Consider the following 20,865-nt stretch of genomic DNA (forward strand, 5'->3'; position numbering starts at 1 on the left):
CCTAACCCTTAACCCCACCGCACAAACTACCTACCTAATGCCTAACCCTTCACCCCGCGGCACAAACTAGCTACCAATGCCTAACCCCTTAGAGCCCCCTTCCCTCACAAACTACCTACCTAATGCCTAATAATGCCTAACCCTTAACCCCACCACACAAACTACTTAATGCCTAACCCTTAATGCCAAACTACCTATCTAATGCCTATCCCTTAACCCCTAACACATACTACCTATCTAACGCCTAACCCTTAACTCCCCCACACATACTACCTACCTAACGCCTAATCCTTAACCCCCCCACCACACACACACTACCTACCTAATGCCCCCCCCCCGCACAAACTACCTATCTAATGCCTAACCCTTAACCCCCCATCCCCCGCCAAACATACTACCTACTTATTGCCTAACCCTTAACCCCCCACACAAACTACCTACCTAATGCCTAATCCTAACCCCCCCCCTGCACAAACTAACCCTACCTAATGCCTAACCCTTAACCCCCCCACCACACACACACTACCTACCTAATGCCTAACCCTTAACCCCACCGCACAAACTACCTACCAATGCTTTACCCCTTAAACCTCTTCCTTCCCTCACAAACTACCTACCTGATGCTTAATAATGCCTAACCCTTAACCCCACCACACAAACTACTTACTTAATGCCTAACCCTTAATGCCCCCCTCCCCCCGCACAAAATACCTATCTAATGCCTAACCATTAACCCGCCCCCCTGCCACACATACTACCTACTTATTGCCTAACCCTTAAACCCCCACAAAAACTACCTACCTAATGCCTAATCCTTAACCCCCCGCACAAACTACCTACCTAATGCCTAACCCTTAACCCCCCCACCACACACTACCTACCTAATGCCTAATAGAGATGGCCCGAACCTCCGATTTTAGGTTTGCGAACCCGGTTTGCGAAAATACCGCGAAAGTTCGGTTCGCCCAAACTTTCGCGAACCACAATAGGCTTCAATGGAGAGGCGAACTTGAGTATTTACAAAAAATTATACTGGCTAGAACAATGATGGAAAAGATGTTTCAAGGGGTCTAATACCTGGAGGAAGACATGGTTGAGTGGAATAGACATCAAAAGTGCCAGAAAAAAATCTAGATTTGACACAAAGCAGTGTTTTAAAGGTCAGAAATCTCATTCGATATTCAATTGCAGGCCTACACTACTTTACAACATCAGGAAGTGTAATCCTCCCTTCCTCCTCCTCCTCCGGAGGAGGGTCTTGTCTTCCAGGGAATTGTAGGATTTCAAAAGCCAGCTTACATACCTTGGCTGGGAATTGAACCAAGGTCTTAGTGCTTGGTAGGCAACTTTCTTCACCACTATACCACCACCAACACTACATGCTGAACCCAGCCTAGCATGTACCATTATGATATATCCAAGAGAAAAATGAGCTTGCTTAGGGATTTGTAGGATTTCAAAAGCCAACTCACATGCATTGGCCAGGAATTGAACCCAGGCCTACCGCGTGGTAGGCTGCTATCCTAACCATTAAACCACCAACACAACACACTACACTACAATGCTACATGCTGAAGCCAGCCTAGGATGCACCATTATGATATATCCAAGAGAAAAATGAGCCTGCTTAGGGATTTGTAGGATTTCAAAAGCCAACTCACATGCATTGGCCAGGAATTGAAAGCAAGCCTACCGCGTGGTAGGCTGCTATCCTAACCATTATACCACCAACACAACACACTACAATGCTACATGCTGAAGCCAGCCTAGCATGTACCATTGTGATATACCCAAGAGAAAAATGAGCTCTCTCTCTCTCTCTCTCACTCTCTTTCTCTAGGACTTGATGTCGTTGAAGTGAATTTTCAGCTTAAAACCATCAACGGATACCAGCAGAATTTCACAGGCAATTTTGGAATTCCGCCGACCAAACGGAATGGAATGACCAATTTCTGCCCAAAATTGCGGAAAATACAATTCTGCAGAAAGTGGTGACCATCCCTACGAGAGAGAGAGAGAGAGAGAGATGAATCTACATAGCTATCTGGGGTTCTCTTCGGACAACTGTTGAACACAAAAGGCAAGGCCATGCCTGGGTGGGCTTGAACCACCAACCTTTCAGTTAACAGCCAAACACGCTAACCAATTGCGCCACAGGGACTGTGTACCACAAAGACTGTGCACACAGTTGCTGTTGAATGATTTTATAGGGAGGTATTTGTGTCTTTTGGAGGGAGGAAGTAAGTCTGCTCCAAGAAGTTTCAGCATGTAGTGTTGGTGGTATATTGGTGTGGATAGCAGCCTACCGCGCGGTAGGCCTGGGTTCGATACCTGGCCAATGTATGTCAGTTGGGTTTTGAAATCCTACAAATCCCTAAGCAAGCTCATTTTTCTCTTGGATATATCATAATGGTACATGCTTGGCTGGCTTCAGCATGTAGCCTTGTAGCATGTTGTGTTGGTGGTATAATGGTTAGGATAGCAGCCTACCACGCGGTAGGCCTGGGTTCAATTCCTGACCAATGCATGTGAGTTGGCTTCTGAAATCCTAAAAATCCCTAAGCAAGCTCATTTTTCTCTTGGATATATCATAATGGTACATGCTAGGCTGGCTTCAGCATGTAGCATTGTAGTGTGTTGTGTTGGTGGTATAATGGTTAGGATAGCAGCCTACCACACGGTAGGCCAGGGTTAAATTCCTAGTCAATGCATGTGAGTTGGCTTTTAAAATCCTACAAACCCCTAAGCAAGCTCATTTTTCTCTTAGATATGTCATAATGGTACATGCTAGGCTGGCTTCAGCATGTAGCATTGTAGTGTGTTGTGTTGGTGGTATAATGGTTAGGATAGCAACCTACCATGCGGTAGGCCTGGGTTCAATTCCTGGACAATGCATTTGAGTTGGCTTTTGAAATCCTACAAATCCCTAAGCAAGCTCATTTTTCTCTTGGATATATCATAATGGTACATGCTAGGCTGGCTTCAGCATGTAGTGTTGGTGGTGGTATAGTGGTGAAGAGAGTTGCCTACCAAGCACTAAGATCTGGGTTCAATTCCCAGCCAAGGTATGTAAGCTGGCTTTTGAAATCCTACAATTCCCTGGAAGACAAGACCCTCCTACTCCGGAGGAGGAGGGAGTGAGGGAGCTGTAATATAAGGAATAACAATTAGCCAGGAGCAAGCTAACAAGCTTACAAGAGCCTAACTAAGCTTTCCCTAGCAGAGTCTGTCAGCAGCTGTCCCATAACTAATTACTGTAGGCAGACGAGTTAGTAAAACGGCAGGAGAACCTTGCCTTTTATAAGGGAGGGTGGGGCTCCAGGAGTGATGCAGTCTGATTGGCAACAATGTGCCTGCTGACTGTGATGTAGAGGGTCAAAGTTGTTCTTAACCACCCTGGCGTGCTATTAAGATCGCCAGGGCGGCTGCGGGAGGGTTTTTTTTTTAATTAAAAAAAAACTATTTCATGCAGCCAACTGAAAGTTGGCTGCATGAAAGCCCACTAGAGGGTGCTCCGGATGCGTTTTTCTGATCGCCTCCGGCGACCAGAAGTAACAAGGAAGGCTGCAATGAGCAGCCTTCCTTGTTTCGCTTACCTCGTCGCCATGGCGACGAGCGGAGTGACGTCATGGACGTCAGCCAACGTCCTGACGTCAGCCGCCTCCGATTCAGCCCTTAGCGCTGGCCGGAACTGTTTGTTCCGGCTACGCTGGGCTCAGGCGGCTGGGGGGACCCTCTTTCGCCGTTGCACGTGGCAGATCGCCGCGCTGCGGCGGCGATCAGGTAGCACACGCGGCTGGCAAAGTGCCGGCTGCGTGTGCTGCTTTTTATTTCATGTAAATCGGCCCAGCAGGGCCTGAGCGGCAGCCTCCGGCGGTGATGGACGAGCTGAGCTCGTCCATACCGCCCGGCTGGTTAATGGAGCATTATGGGCGTGAATCGAATTTCTGCCAAAGTTTGCCTTCGCCGGCGAACGCGAACCACCTAAAGTTCGCCTGTAACCATTCGGGCCATCTCTAATGCCTAACCCTTAACCCCACCGCACAAACTACCTACCAATGCCTAACCTCTTAAACCTCCCCCTTCCCTCACAAACTACCTACCTAATGCCTAATAATACCTAACCCTTAACCCCACCACACAAACTACTTACTTAATGCCTAACCCTTAATGCCCCCCCCTGCACAAACGACCTATCTAATGCCGAACCATTAACCCCCCCCCCCCCCGCCACACATACTACCTGCTTTTTGCCTAACCCTTAACCCCCCACACATACTACCTACCTAACGCCTAATCCTTAACCCCCCGCACAATTTACCTACCTATACTTAATGCTTAACCCTTAACCCCCCCACCACACACACACCACCTACCTAATGCCTAACCCTTAACCCCACCGCACAAACTACCTACCAATGCCTAAGCCCTTAAACCTCCCCCTTCCCTCACAAACTACCTACCTAGTGCCTAATAATGCCTAACCCCTAACCCCACCACACAAACGACTTAATGCCTAACCCTTAATGCCCCCCCCCCCCCCCCCCCCCCTGCACAAACGACCTATCTAATGCCTAACCATTAACTCCCCCACCACACATACTACCTACTTATTTCCTAACCCTTAACTTAACCCCCCGCACACACTACCTACCTATACCTAATGCCTAACCCTTAACCCCCCCACCACACACAGAAACACACACACACACACACACACACTACCTACCTAATGCCTAACCCTTACCCCACCGCACAAACTAATCTGACCTAACCCGTAACCCCCCCCCCCCCCCCGCACACACTACCTACCTAATTCCTAACCCTTAAACCCCCCTGCACAAACTACCTACCTAACGCTGAACCCTTAGCCCCCCCCCCCCTGCACAAACTAACCCAACCTAACCACCTAACCCTTAGGCCTCTTTTCCAAGGACTGTTAATAGGCAGTGAAATGCCTCTCAAACTCTCACAACTGCTTGTTGCTGCCTGGTAACTGCTTACTCTTGCCTGGTAACTGCTTGCTGAGCACACAGTTCAACAGTCCATGGAAAACAGCCCTTGAACCCCCTCCCCGCACAAACTACCTACCTAATGCCTAACCCTTAACCCCCCACAAAGTACCTACTGTACCTAACGCTTAAACCCCTGCACACTAGCTCCTTAATGGCCCGTTTTCACTAGCTGCGTTGCAATGCAATGATCACCACGCATCCAGACTGCAGCATCACCCCCCCCCCCCCGCAAATTCTCACCGTGAAGGTGCCTAAAAATATCGGCATTTGGGAGCCTGCAGTGCCCGATCTATAGCGGGCATTGTACGAGACGCCCGGCTCCTAATTCTTGATATTTTGCATTGGCGCCTATGGTAGTGCCCAATTAGTCCACTTACTGCATGCGCCCTTTTTCACTGCTTTGGCATAGAAGTACAGCTCATATGTGCAGAGGATGCACACTGTGGTGTTGCAGTTCTCAGGACGATGTGATAAGGCATGTAACTTTATTGTAACAAATAAAGAAAAGAGTATAATTAAATCTTTATGATGCCAGCTTTTCTCTGCTACTAAAGCATCTTTTTCATGGACTGTTGATAGGCAGTGAAATGTCTCTCAAACTCTCACAACTGCTTACTGCTGCCTGGCAACTGCTTGTTGCTGCTTGGTATCTGCTCACTGCTGCCTGGCAACGGCTTATTGCTGCCTGGTAACTGCTTGCTGAGCGCCCAGTTCAACAGTCAGCAAGCAGTTACCAGGCAGCAGTGAGCAGTTACCAGGCAGCAACAAGCAGTTACCAAGCAGCAGTGAGCAGTTGAGAGAGTTTGAGAGGCATTTCACTGCCTATCAGTTCGTGGAAAGGAGGCCTTACTGTTTGCACAGCAATTATGTCTCCTGTTATACGTAAGGAGAAACTAAGGGCTCATTTCCACAGGCAGTTGAACTGTGAGCTCAGCAAGCAGTTACTAGGTGGCAGTGAGCAGTTACCAAGCAGCAGCAAGCATTTACCAGGCAGCAGTGAGCAGTTACCAGGCAGCAATCAGCAGTTACCAGGCAGCAGCAAGCAGTTGCGAGAGTTCAACAGTCTGTTCACTGCTTATCAACTGCTCGTGTGAAAGGGCCTCTTTTCCATGGACTGTTGAACTGTGCGCCCAGGAAGCAGTTGCCACTGCAGCCTGGTAACTGCTTGCTAAGCACACAGTTCAACAATCCGTGTAAAAGAGGCCTAACTCAAATTAATTCGTTCACACACTTCATAAATTTCTTATATGTACATATATATGCATCTTTGCATAAATCGCACGTGGGCTGGAGTGCAGAACACTCCAGTCCACATGCAAGGGATTGACAGCGGTGCTAGCAAAGGAGCAGTAGAGGACAACCTTCGCGAAGTTGGTCTCTGCACCGGCGAGGACCCCGGGCCTGCGGCTGGGAGCGGAGCCCTGGGTAAGCAGTGCTTGCCTAGCTTAAATTGGCTGATATTTCCTCTAACCCTCTTATTTATACCTTTCAACACAAATTGCCACACCTTATGCTGAATACACACGTTGAGATTTCCCGTTCGATTCCCGGGATCAAACGGATTGAATCGATTATTTCCAACATGCTCGATTCGGATTTCGATCGTTTCTGCCGTCGATTTGCATGTTAAGTATGCCAAATCGACGGCAGAAACGATCGAAATCTGAATCGAGCATGTTGGAAATAATTGATTCGATCTGTTCGATCCCGGGAATCGAACGGGAAATCTCAACGTGTGTATTCAGCATTAGAGGCAGGTTTAGAGGTGTGGTTAATTAGACACAAATGAAAATGTAGTGTGCATTATGAAGACAATACAGGCAAACAAGAACACTATGCAAATTCAATCAAACAATTAGATACAATTTGTGTTACAACATTCAAATACATTACTAAAAACTTTGTAAAAAGGAACATACTCAATAATCTTTAATGACAAGTGCATGTGTACAATACAGGAAGGCAGAGAGCAGGGAGAATAAGCACAATTTTGGCATGAATCTTTAGCATAAGGAAAGTATCTTAGCATCTTGCAGAAGTGATTGGGGTTTTGCATGCACTGCAGCAAATAACGCTAGAGCTAGATCACTTTCAAATGGGTGGTTTCAAAATTCACGCCATATCTGGCCTGAAAAATCATTGAATTGCCAATTTTTTTTCGCGCAATTCGGTGCGAATTCCACATTGCCTAAGACAGCTGAGTTTTCTCTTTAAATTGCATAGGGCCCATTAGCTCATAAGTTTATTTTTGCTTCAGATTTGCTTTAAAGAGAACCTGTAACAAAAATAAAGTTCCCCTGGGGGGTACTCACCTCGGGAGGGGGAAGCCTCAGGGTCCCAATGAGGCTTCCCCCTCCTCTGTAGCTGCATGCTATCCAGCGCTGGCTCCCCCGAAGTCTCCTGCAATCCACGCTCGACAAGCCTGACAAGGCTTGCTATATTTACCTTCCCTGGCTCCAGCGGGGGCGCTGTTGCGGCTCTCAGCACGGACATAGGCGGAAATAGCCGATCTCCGTCGAACTACGCAGGTGCAGGAGACTTGTGTCTGCGCAGTAGAGTGGGCCAACAGGATTCGGAGGCTTCACCCTACCAAGATGAGTACCCCCCAGGGGAACTTTTTGTCGTTACAGGTTTTCTTTAACCAGTACACTATCCACATCTGGTGCGATTCTGCATTTGTGGAAACTGCGTGCGATCCCTTCAAGTGTCAACCCTGCCTTAGCTAGAAAGCCCCTTGAAATTCATTCAAGTAGTTTGTAATCAGGGGAATTCCTCAGTTTCACACAAATACATCTGGCTGGGTTTCCTGGTAGAAAGTAGAAGCAGTAGGGTAACAGTAAAAAAGGGCGCAGGTGGCTAGTGGACAAATCGGGCGCCGCCATTCACTCCCATAATAAATATCGTTTACTGGGCGCTGAACAGGAAAAAAGGGCGCCCGAGAATAATAACGTTTTCCAACGGCGCCCGAAGATTTTTAATGTTTTATAACTGTGATGATTTACGTTTCCTATTTCAATAAAACATTATTTTAAATGTTATCCCTTACTGTTTGTAAAACATTATTATGCACAAAATAAAGCAATCAGTACGTAACGTAAATAGTAATATATTTTATCCCCTACGGTTTCTAAAACCTTATTCTACACACAATACAGTGATCACTAAGGAGGGTCTTAGGTTTAGACCACCAGGGGGGTCTTAGGTTTAGGCACCACCAGGGGGGTCTTAGGTTTAGGCACCACCAGAGGGTCTTAGGTTTAGGCACCACCAGGGGGTCTTAGGTTTAGGCACCAATACGGGGATCTAGGGGTTAGGGGTAGGTACAGGGAGGGTTACTTACTAATTTTTTTTTAAACGTTATTATGCATTTCAGTTTATAAACGGAAGATTAACGTTTTCACAATTGCCGATTTTCATGCACATTATTTAATGATTTATAACTTTATAAAACATTATTTATAAACGAAATATAGTACAATATGTTTTTAAATGTTATCCATGCTTATCGTTTAAAACCCTGCGCCCTTTTTTCCCAGCGCCCCTTTTTAACGTACGCAAGCAGCAGAGTGTTGTACTGTGTTAGCCATCAGTAAAAGCAAGGAGTTTTGAATCAGGATGAAACCATTTATTGGCTAACTTAGAGATAAGTAAACAGTGAGCTTTCGGCTTATAAAAAGCCTTCTGGGACTGGTGAAAGTGAAAGTGAAAGAGACCGAGGACGCTCCCAGCAGTGACACAGAGTACAATATGTGTGTGACATGCTGCCACCTCCGAGTCTAAGGATCAGGGACATGAGACAGATGGAAATGAGCGAAAATCAAGGAATTCGGGTGTTGCTGTGGATCAGGATTGTTATTTTTCTTCAGCTGAGCAGCTCAGAAGCAGGTGGGTGTATCTTCTTCTCTCCCCCGCTCTGTGTACTGAGAACTAACAATGGATTAAGGATGCAATGGGGCCCCAGGCAAGGTAGTAGCTTTGGCTCATTCTGATGGTCTTTTTAGCAATCTGAGGAGGGAGACAGGGCAGAGAAAGTGGCAGTTGGCTGGGCCCCCTGACACTGACTAGACCCCAGGCACAGATGTGCTCCTAGTAGTCAGAGAAAAGTGCAATATGCAATTGCAGAACATTTGCAGCAAAATGACATTGAAAAATGGCAGACATTGCTTTGCGTTTGCGCTTTCCAGTGTGAGGGCCCATTCACATTGAAGTATTTCCAGTACAGTACAAGGCCATAGTGCCCAACTGTCCCTCTTTCGGAGGGACTGTCCCTCTTTGGGAACCCTGACCCTCTGTCCCTCTTTCCTACTCATTTGTCACTCTTTCTATGTAAATATATATATTTCTCTACTTAAAATGTGTTTGATTGACTCTAAACTTTATTCCCATCCTTTAAATTGATATATTACTCATTTTAAAATGTTACTATGGAGGAAAATAAACCAGGCTAGAAAGGACCAGTGTGGTTTGAATTAATAAACAACATATTTTTCTTATGAAATCCTTATGGTATGCGTGACTAGGGGCGTGATCAGGGGTGTGGCAGGGGCGTGACTTAAGTGTCCCTCTTTCTCATCTCAAAAAGCTGAGAGGTATGCAAGGCAAACAAGTAAACAAAACAGACTAGAAACAATAAAGAGCTAAAGAGAAAATAATACAACAAAAAAACTTCTGTATGTTTACTCAAAAATCTTTGTAGAGAGTACAGCAAAGTCCCCATTATCTGGTACTCAGGCAACCAGAAGGGGGTGGGGTAAGGACAGGTTCCAGACTTTTTACTGCCCGAGGCAAACTTGTGAGGATGTGCCCCGCCCCCCTCCCCTCCCAATTTTGGATTGATGGCACAGCACCTGACAGTTTGCATGGCATGTTATACAGTAGCTGCGGTGTGAGTTTTGTTACGTAATGCTATTATGCCATGTAGTGTTTCTGCTTCATTTAATGTTCTCAGTCAGCAAGGGAGCATATAAAACAACCTGAGACATGACATGCTGCAGCTCAACACAATAACTCGCTGGCTAGCTGCTAGTTTGTGCCAAACTGACTGCTCGCCCTCAGCCAATCAGCCGCCCTTCATTCCTACTCAGGACAGCAGTGCTATTTTCTCCCTTCTGCTGTGCAAGTCAAATGAAACACTGCTGCATTGCTGCCTCCCCCTTCTCACTCACTGTCAGACTCCTCACACAGCACAACAAGCTGCTTTCCCCAATAATTATCTCTTCATCTCGCTCGCTTTCCCCTCGATTTTCCTCATACTCTGACTGCATGCTGTCAGTGTAAACACATAGTAGAAACATGCTGCCTCTGAAATCTCTGCCTCCTGATGCAAATGTTTCCCCTTGCTTCATGAGAGAACCAGCCCTTTGAGGTTTGTTGGCCTTAAAATACTCACCAAGCTCCTACCCGCTTTCTGGCGTCTGTGCGCGGTTCCTGGGGTGTCACGTGACCTGACGCGGGTCAGGTAACACGGCGGAGGCCATACACAGAGGACGCTGGAAAGCCACTAGGAGCTGCTGGATGTGCTGGAGGTTTGGTGAGTATTTTGTCCTACACAAGGGGGGAGGTTTGGGCTTTTTCAGCTGCTTGCTCAAGCAACTGGCAAGCACATATATCCGGCATCAGACTATTCCCACCGGTGCCGGATTCTGGGGACTTTGTTGTATATGATCAATGACTGAGTTAGGGCTGGTTCAGACGGACGCTTGCGGAGCGTTTACCGCAAGCGTTCGGAACGTCGCAGTAAACGCTCCCACTCAAGTGAATGGGAGCATTTACACCGAGCTTTTGCGCGCTTTTACCCGAACGCGGCGTTCGGGTCCCGATTTTCGCGAGCATTCGAGCTGCCCCTGGAAGCGACATGTAGCTTCCAGGGAGCGGCCAACCACGACGGCTAATGTTCCCCTAGGGGAAAAAAAAAAAAACGCGACCGCATCGGAAGGCTACTGAAAGCCTGACCGCGCAGCCGCCGCAACGCCCCTAGACGTGACACTACGCAGACGTCCGTCTGAACCAGCCCTTAGGGCTCACAAATCACAAACACCAGAGATTGCGATTTTTCACTCGCATTTCATAATCACTCTTAAAATCGCTCCAGAAAGCTATTGCGATTTGCGATTCGCAAATCGAATCACTACAGTGACAAATACTTTTTTATGATTCCTATAATAAAGTAACAACCCTAGCAATTTAAAAATCGCTAGCGATTTGCAAACCACTTTCAGTGGAAAAGGGCCCTTATGCTCACGTTCTTACATACTTTGTCCCTTTTAGGGCTCTTATCCACTGCACAGCGATTCAGCAAAATCGCAAAACGCTAACGATTTTTAAATCGCTAGATTTTGCAATTAACAAAGGAATCGCGGTAGGTATTTTCCACTACCATGTTTCTATTTTTTCCAAAGCGCAAATCGCGATGGGGAGCGATTTTTACCGCAATTTTGCAATGCAAGTGCATTCCATATGCAAAATTGTGATCAGCTAAAAAAATTAGTGACAAAAAGCAATCACAATTGATAGCATTTAGCCAGGGCCAGATTTACCATAAGGCACTGTAGGCACGTGCCTACAGGCGCCTGATGATGGAAAGGCGGCTCACTTCCCTTCCTGAGTGCCTCCCTCTCCTTCCCTATGCAGAGTCCTGAGTGGAGTGTAAATGAGAGGTTACTCACCCTGGTCTTTCCACTGACGATATCACCCTTCAGTCAGGGGCAGCTCTAGCTACTCAATATTGAGGGTAGTTCTGGCTACCTAATGCTAAGGGACTCCTGTAGTTATGACGGGCAGGGGAAGTAAGGGAGAAGTGACAGCTGGGATAGCTTGTGGTGCAGTTTGGCGGGGTGTTTGTAGTTTCATGGAGGGCGAATTCTAAGGTGCCAGGCAGGGGCGTAACTAGGCCCCACCGGGCCCCCCTGCAGAATTTCAGAGCGCCCCGATCCCCTGGGGCCCACTCGTGGCCATTTTGTGCGGGCTGGAGGGGTGGCAGCATGAGGGGAAAGCCTTGGCCACAGTCGGCGAGCTCTCCCTCACCTCGGGGCTCTCCCCTTTGCGCTCCCCTCCAGCTAGTTAGTGTGTGGGCAGCGGCGTGCAGATACATACCTTCTTCCGCGCGTTCCATCGCAGACTCCTCGCTCTAGCGGCTGACGTCACTTCCGGAAGTGACGTCAGCCGCTAGAGCGAGGCGTCTGCGATGGAACGCGTGGAAGAAGGTATGTATCTGCCCGCTGCCCACACACTGTAACTAGCTGGAGGGGAGCGCCCCGAGGTGAGGGAGAGGGGGGGAACTTCCCCTCTCCCCGCCGACTGTGGCCAAGGCTTTCCCCTCATGCTGCCACCCCTCCAGCCCCCACAAAACGGCCCGAGCGGGCCCCAGGGGTGGGGGGGGGGGGCGGGGCTGCAGGGCCGATTGTTACACCACTAGTGCCAGGACATCTGTGCCTACAGGCTACTGTGAGCTAAATCCAGGCCTGCGTTTAGCGCTTATGATTGTGATTGCTAGTGGAAAAGGGCCCGATAGTTTACCCAACATTACATACACATCCTTGCTATGGAAAATCCTTGCAGTTCAGAGTTCAGTTTGCCCGTGTTCCTGGCCAGCGCTGCTCTGTGTACAGGATAGGGCACAGCTGTGTGGCGGCAGGGGGAGCATTTTTTGCCCTAACATTCTGTCAGGTTTCTAGAGCCTGAAGAGATTCCTGGAAGCTGTGTTGGAGATCAGGACACAGGGAGTTTCCAGACCAGAACAGGAGGGGCAGGAAAGGCTGCTCGGTAGAGAAGGGACAGGATGTCAGATTGCATAAAGCTACAGAAATCTCTTGTCCGGAGACCTCAATTATTAACCCTTTTCCTGTTTCAGTGGGAAATGCAGTGAGAAGAAAGAGACAGGGAGGGCACCTCAGGGAGGGTGATGAGACTGCTACTCCAAACAAAAGTTGCACCTCAAAGGACAACTGAGGTGAGAGGTATATGGAGGCTGTTATATTTACATCGTATTAAACAATACCAGTTGCCTGGCAGCCATGCTGATCTATTTGGCTGCAGTAGTGTCTGAATAACACCAGAACCAAGCATGCAGCTAATCTTGTCAGAAACACCTGATCTGCTGCATGCTTGTTCAGGGGCTATGGCTCAAAGCATTAGAGGCAGAGGATCAGCAGGACAGCCAGGCAACTGGTATTGCTTAAAAGGAAATAAATATGGCAGCCTCCATATCCTTCTTGCGTCAGTTGTCCTTTAAGATGAATACTCACAAGACACAAGAAGACGGGTAAGAGGGATGTCACCCGGCGATGAGCGTTCCCCGAGCCATCTTCCTGACTGCAGGGACACACGACGACTCACGACAGGCATAAACGATTGTGCAGGAGTCGTCGGGGGTCAATATCGCATGTGTTGAGTGTCACAAAGTGTTGTTCACCTAATCGTGCACTTGTACCCACGTCAGGAGATCATGGAAACGATCGCCCATTGCTCAAAAAGATTTCCGATCGTCAGAAGAATCGCGCACAAAAACGTGACTTAACACTTAACAAAGAACTACTGTAGGGGGAAAAAGAGTTGAACTTATTGGTCCCCCGCAGACATCCTGTGCCCGCGCAGCCACTCACCAATGCTCCGGCCCCGCCTCCAATTCACTTCTGGAATTTCCACCTGCGCAGCCGTGTCCTCCCTCCCACTGACGTCACCGGAGCGTACTGGGCTTGCGCAATACACTCCTGGTGACGTCAGCGGGAGCGAGGGCGCGGCCGCACAGGCGCAGTGGTTTTCTGACTTTAACCACTTCAGCCTACAGGGTTGAGAATTTTTTACATCTGAGCAACTTTCACCTCCCATTCATTTGCCAATAACTTTATCACTACTCATCACAATGAATTGATCTATATCTTGTTTTTTCCGCCACCAATTAGGCTTTCTGTGGGTGGTACATTTTGCTAAGAGCCACTTTACTGTAAATGCATTTTAACCGGAAGAATAAGAAAAAAACTGGAAAAATTCATTATTTCTCAGTTTTCAGCCATTATAGTTTTAAAATAATACATGCCTCCATAATTAAAACTCACGTATTGTATTTGCCCATATGTCCCGGGTATTACACCGTTAAAATTATGTCCCTATCACAATGTATGGCGACAATATTTTATTTGGAAATAAAGGTGCATTTTTTCAATTTGTGTCCATCACTATTTAGAAGCCCATAATTTAATAAATCATATTGATATACTCCTTTGACATGAATATTTAAAAAGTTTAGACCCTTAGGTAACTATTTATGTTTTTTGTTTTTTTTTATTATTGTAATTTTTTATTTTATTTTTTATTAACACTTGTATGTGGGTATTTTTTGGTGTGGGAGGTAAACAGGGGATTTTACATGGGTAAAAATGTATTTATTGAATGTAAAGTGATTTTTGGTGTAGTTTGCTATTTGGGCACAAGATGGCCACAGTCAAAAAGTCCTGGGAGCGATCGATCTCGCTCCCAGGAAGAAGAGAGAAGCACTTTTTGATCTCAGAAAAGCTGCAGCGTCTGAAGATACGCTGTCGGCTTTTCTCCGGGGGGGTCCGATCAGTGAAAGGGATTTATAATCCCTTTCATTGATCACTGGGCTAATGGCCCACAGCGGGAGCACGCACGGGGGGGGGGGCCCGCGGGAGCGCGCGCAGCCTAACTGGACGAAAATTTTCATCCAGTTCGGCTGAAGTGGTTAAAGCCTGAAATTCTAGACGTGAAACGGAGGCGGGGCCGGAGCGTCGGTGAGTGGCTGTGCGGGCACAGGAGTCTGCGGGGGAGAATTAGAAGCCCCGGGTAAGTGTAACTCTTTTTCCCTCAACCCCCCTACAGTATTCCTTTAACCACTTAAGGACCGCAGCATTTTTTGAAGATCTGTGCTGCGTGTGCTCTTCAGCCCCCAGCACAGATCAGGTGGCAGGCAGGGTGATCAGACTTCCCCCCCCCCGCTTTTTTTTCCCACTGGGGGGATGTCCTGTTGGGGGGGTCTGATCGCCGCCGGCTATATTTCCCCAGCGGGGGCGCCTCAAATCCCCCTCTGCAGCGTTATTCCCCCCCCTCTCCTTCCCTCCCTCCCCTTCTCATCATAGGCGGTACAGGATAGCGATCCGTCCTGTACCGCCTCAGATAGGCTTCAGCCTATCAGATGCCGGTGTTCCCCAGCTAATCAGAGGCGTTGTGACAGCAGCACCGCAAGACGTAAACACCGGGGATTACGTCCCCGGGTGTTTACATTTAGCCCGCGAGCCGCGACCGGAGGCTCGCAGGCTGTTCACGGAGACCCGCTCCGTGAACTGACAGGAAATGGCCACTCGAACGAGCGGTCGTTTCCATGGAAATACAGGAAAGACCTATCGGCGGCGGCTGGTCATTAAGTGGTTAAGGTGGCCACACACAGTACACAGTAAAACAATCCAATTTTACAGCAATTCAATAAAAAAACAAACAATCAGTTGTATTGAAAAATCAAAAGCTTTTTTTTTTCCCATTCGTTCAAGAAATCTGACTGAATTTCCAATTTTTTTCTATGTAAGTTGATTGGGAGTGGTGGGTGGTGGGTTTCTTGAAGGACCACTATCGCGAAAAAATGTAAAAATTAAAATACATGTAAACACATACAAATAAGTAGTATGTTTCTTCCAGAGTAAAATAAGCTATAAATTACCTTTCTCCTATGTTGCTGTCACTTACAGTAGTTAGTAGAAATCCAATGGAACTGACAGGTTTTTGACTAGACCATCTCCTTTTGTTGGATTCCCAGTATTTAAGTTATTCTTTACAAAAGCACTTCCTGGAAAGGATCTATACAAAGATGCAGACCACCCTCCACTGACCACAGACAGTGGACCACAGACCACAGACCACCACTGTTTACACACTATTCTGGCAATTGGACTGAGCAACTGCCATTCACTAAGGGCTCGTTCCCACTATCGCGAATCTGCATGCGTCCAACGCATGCAGATCCGCACATGTAATGCAAGTGGATGGGCCTGTTTCCACTGTAGCGTTGTTGAGGTGCGTTTTTTTCAGCGTGAAAAAAACGCACAAAAGAGCCAACGATTTCGCCTGCGTCGGGAATCCGTGCGAATCGCCGCTAATGTATTTAATAGTAAAAACGCATGCGTTTGTTACATGCGTTTTTACCCGCGATTTCGCGTGCGATTTCGCACCTTTTTCAATTTTATTTAGCCCTGGCAGTGTCATGGTTAATTTCGCATGGCACCCTGCCATGCGAAATCGCACGCGAAATCGCGGGTAAAAACGCATGCGGAAACTCATCCGCATGCGTTTTTACAAGCGTCGGAATGCGGCCGAAATCGCGTCGCAACAGTGGGAACGAGCCCTAAGTGCTTTTGAATATAAAGAAAACCCCTATGAGTAGATGAGCTAGTCCAAAACCTGTCAGTTCTGTCATATTTCTACTACGTACTGTAAGTGACAGCAACATAGGAGGAAATTAATTTATAGCACATTTTACTCTGGGAGAAATGTACTTTTTATTTATGTTTACATGTATTTTAAATTTTACAATTTTTTTTTGTGTGATAGTGATCCTATAATGATAGAAGCAAGCATTTTTTTTCAGAGTTTTCTCTTTTTTTTTTTTTTAATTTGGGTTAAAATTAAACCCAATTGGGTTTAAATTGAATGTTACAATCAATCAGAAAAATTTTTTGTAGCTCTTGAATTGAAAATATTTTTTTTTTTAAAAATGTATGGTGTGTGGCCACCAAGGACATTCATGGCTATTTAGTCACTTTTTTAAAAAAAAGATAAGCTGGGAGTGAGAAGATAAACTTTATTGTCTGCCAAATACCAGTAGTAACGTAATGAGCCTAAAGCCTTCACACATGCCAAATGGTTCTTGGCTGAGGATGCTGGTCGGGGGCCACCTCTGGCGAGAATCTAGGATGCCCCCCCCCCCCCCCCGCCCCCAGCAGTCAGCCTGGTGGATCATCTTGGCACAGGTGCAGAACATTGTTTTACTATTCACTCCACCCCCTCGGCCGTGTGCCCCACTGTTGGCACTCTTCTTCCCTCCATAGAAAACTGTTGCCTAAGGGATTGAGTCCCAATCCTGGTCGGAGACAGAAGTTGAATGTGTGCAGGGGCGTAACTATAGACCCTGCTAGGGATGCTTGTGCAGGGGGCCCAGAAGCCCCAGGGGCCTCCGTGGGGGAAGAAGTTTCTTTTCCCTGTCCTGAGAGACTGACAACTAAGGGCAAGGAGAGAAAAAACTGTGTGCTCTCTGCACAATTGCTCTAATGACTGCATCTGCTCAGCCACTAATGAGGAAAGTTTGGCAGATAAAGATTAGTAGGCAGTCCCTATTCATTGTGCAGCAGGCGCTTGTGTACTCCACCTAGGCCCCACCTTTCTACCCCTCCCCAAGTGCTGTGCACTGTAGTGATGCTGGAGAAAAAAAAGCTCCAAAGCAAGGGAGGGGCCCCATCCAAAGTATTGCAGGGGGCCCAGTGATTTCTAGTTACGCCCCTGTACGTGTGTATGCATCTGTAGGGCTTGGATGAGTACACCCCCACGTTTCTCTGCTTTTCTGTGAATATTTTTTCTGTTTCTGTGCATTAGCAACAACACATCAAAGTTAAGGGGCCCATACACTTACGGATTTTCCCGCCATCACTGTGATCGAATCGACTGTGAAATCGTTGCGCACACGGTGACCGAAACGATAGATTTCCGCCCGAAATCGATCGTTCCCGACAATTCCCATCGATCCGTCCGTGCAGAAGATTTTGCTCGATCGCCGGCGGGTTGGGAGTGCATTGATAGCGGCGTTCGAATGCCCGACGACCTACGCTAGCGGCAATACATTACCTGCTCCGGCCGGCATTACCTGCTTCACTGAACTTCCTGTCCCGGCAGGAAGAGTTTAAACAGTAGAGCGCCATCTACTGTTTAAACTTTCCCCGGACAGGAAGTGAAGCCGAATGCAGAGAAGTGACAGCGGAGACCAGGGGACACGCGCCGGCCGGATTAGGCAATGTATGCGGGGGAGCGGCGGCAGCGGCAGCTCCACAGATTGTGAACGGTTTCATTTTGAAATCGATTCACAATCTGTTTGCAGTAAAGGCAGCCATACCATCCCTCTCTGATCAGATTCGATCAGAGAGGGATCTATCTGTTGGTCGAATCTGATGGCAAATCGACCAGTGTATGGCTACCTTTACTTAGTTATACACATTGTTAAATAATGCAGTCTATATCACTGTGCCACAGATACGCTCACATTATTTGCATGAAGAAGGATATTTCTGCAAAACACATTGCAATTTGGAGTGTTTTCTGTCTAAAGTAAAGCTGTTTTAGAAATTAGACTATTTTGAATTTCATTGTGTGGCTTTTTTTTCTTGAACAATTTCGTTTTCTATGTATATTGATGGGAAAAAGAGGAAACAAATAGAAAAAAATAAATTTTTTACAAACTTTTTTTTTTTTTTAAACCAATTCCAGTTTAAAGATAAAAAGGCTTACCATAGATAAAAAAACAAAACAAAAACACTAACTGTATTTGGCTCATTCTCACAAAACTAAAATTATGTTCCTGTCACAATTTTTGGTGATGATATCTGATTCTGAATTAAAGGTGGGTTTTTGCTACAGTACGTACTTTTCACTTTGAACTGAGAAATGAAAAGTATTTTTATTGGTAATAATTAGGGAACATTTATGTAATTGGCTCAGGGAACATATATTCCCTTTCACCAAATGATTGCTGCAGCAGATAGTGCCGGGAGTGCGTGCGATCGTGCACAGCTGTGCTTCAGCTACAAGGCATATATCTATGACCACATGGTTTACCTGTAGTCACAGAGGATGTAGATATACTGTAGCTGAGGCTAAAGTGGTGTTTTATTCTATTGGCCTTTGTTTACCAACATTTTTACCTACACAAATCTGCTCAAAATCTGTTGGCCCTCATACTACATGGAAGTGGTAAAACTGGCCAATTAAAATTGGATGTGTGTACCAAGCTATAGTCAGGCCCAGGAAATGGAATTGTGAGCTTCAAGTGACATGTCTGTGTTGTATTTTGCAGGATTACACATCACTAGTGGATCATCACCTATACAAGCTCCGCTGAGGCACAATGTGACCATCCCTTGTTTCCTAACGGATGACAACAGACAAGAGCTAGACCTAGACCTCTCCACTGCTTCTGTGCGCTGGGAAATAACGCCAATACAGGGAGAGCAACATAGAGTTTACCTGTTAACCAATCACGTTCACACTCCATTTAGACCGAAGTCTCATATTGAACAGATAGACTTTAAGAAAGGCAATGCCAGCCTCTTCCTGCAGGACGTTCAGGAAAGTGATGAAGGGGAATACACCTGCTCCATCTTCATCACACCCGATAAGCTGACAGCGACTATTGCTGTACAGGTGTCCGGTAAGTGATGATAGGGATTATGACATAACAGCCTACTCATGCTGCAACCTGAGTATCTGTATCTTTCACCTCCTTAGCGGTAGTCACGAGTCAGGCTCGGAGATCCACAGCTCAGAGTGGTAATCCCGTGCTTGAGTGAGTTACATGCAGGGGCTGCTGTAGATCTCATAGTGGTAAGTTTTGGTTTTTTTTGTTGTTTTTTTTCTTCTGTTTTTAGGGTCTAAAAGCTTGTGAAAAATTGCACCGCTTACAGACTCTAAAATCCAGAAATAATCATACTGCCAGGGAGGGTAAAAGGAACTCCAGGTGTGAATAGTGGTGCTCGTAATGGGTCTATTAGGATTATGCAAAATTTTGCATAATTTTTCATTGTGTAGTTGTGGTTACGTTACGTACAGCATACTACGTTTGTTAATAGTAATTACATCTCTAAGTATGCAATTATGCATAATTGGCGTTCAATGCGTAAAAATATTTGCATCTATTTGCCAGAGTTCTGCCCATGTGCAGCTATTAGTTAAATATTCAATGAGAAAAATGGGTTTGTATGCAAAAAAAAAATCGTGTTCATCAGCCAGTATAATGCACACATGTGGTTATTTAAATATTCAGTGTGAAAAATCCGTTCATATTCTTTATGCCTTGTGAACAAAATTACGCGTAAATTACGCTATTATGCTTAATTACGGTTAGTGATTACGTTTGCATGCAATTTTTTCTATGCATAATCCGCAAATTTCGCATTGCGATTAAGATGTGTAATTGCAAATTACGATGTGTGATTATGCATAGATTTCATTTCTGTCCACCACTAGGTGTGAGAACTATGTAAGCTGCCATATTTATTTCCTTTTAAATAATGCCAGTTGCCTGGCAGTCCTGCTGATCTTTCTGGTCAGTAGGGTATATAAACCACACACCTGAAACGAGCATGCAGTTAATCTTGTCAGATTTGTCATAGGCAATCTGATCTGTATGTGGAGATTTGGTCAAAGACCTTGAGAGGAAAAAAAAAAAAACACAAAAGAGGAGGAGCCCAATATAGTGTAAAACATTCAGTACTCAAGTGGACGTCAAAGGTAAAAGTTGGGGTACTCACAAACCAGAGTTACTGACCCCAAACACCTTCTGCGCATGTGAGGAACACCTGTTCTGCACTCGGGTGTGAGGAAGATCTCTCTCTCTTGATGGTCATTCTCTCTAAAAAAAAAAAAAAAAAAAAACGAAGTTGGGTCCAAGGCACCGTTCCTCCCAAGTAGGGTAATACTAGTATGAGGAAACTGGATGAAAGGCACCCAAAGTAGTGTAACAGTTAGTGATGATTGTAAACAAATTACGATTTCGCTAAATTTTTGCTTACATTTTCGCAATTAGGCTTATACGTAATTACGATTTGCAAATTCAATTGATTTTGTGTAGTCATTCGTAATTTCG

General features: G+C 46.2%; 1 protein-coding gene across 2 annotated transcripts in view; it reads left to right on the forward strand.

Annotated features, from left to right (window-relative positions):
• Positions 1–8,753: 8,753 nt before the first annotated feature.
• LOC137537612 (cell adhesion molecule 1-like) overlaps positions 8,754–20,865 on the forward strand; it is a 61,876-nt gene continuing 49,764 nt past the window's right edge. For both annotated transcript variants that reach the window (XM_068259496.1, XM_068259497.1), the window contains exons 1-2: positions 8,754–8,900; positions 19,078–19,431. In XM_068259496.1, the coding sequence (XP_068115597.1) occupies positions 8,774–8,900; positions 19,078–19,431 (481 nt within the window). In that variant the 5' untranslated portion in view covers positions 8,754–8,773. The remainder of the gene's footprint in view (positions 8,901–19,077; positions 19,432–20,865) is intronic.

Source organism: Hyperolius riggenbachi, chromosome 11 (assembly GCF_040937935.1).
Source record: "Hyperolius riggenbachi isolate aHypRig1 chromosome 11, aHypRig1.pri, whole genome shotgun sequence".
Lineage (NCBI taxonomy): Eukaryota > Metazoa > Chordata > Amphibia > Anura > Hyperoliidae > Hyperolius > Hyperolius riggenbachi.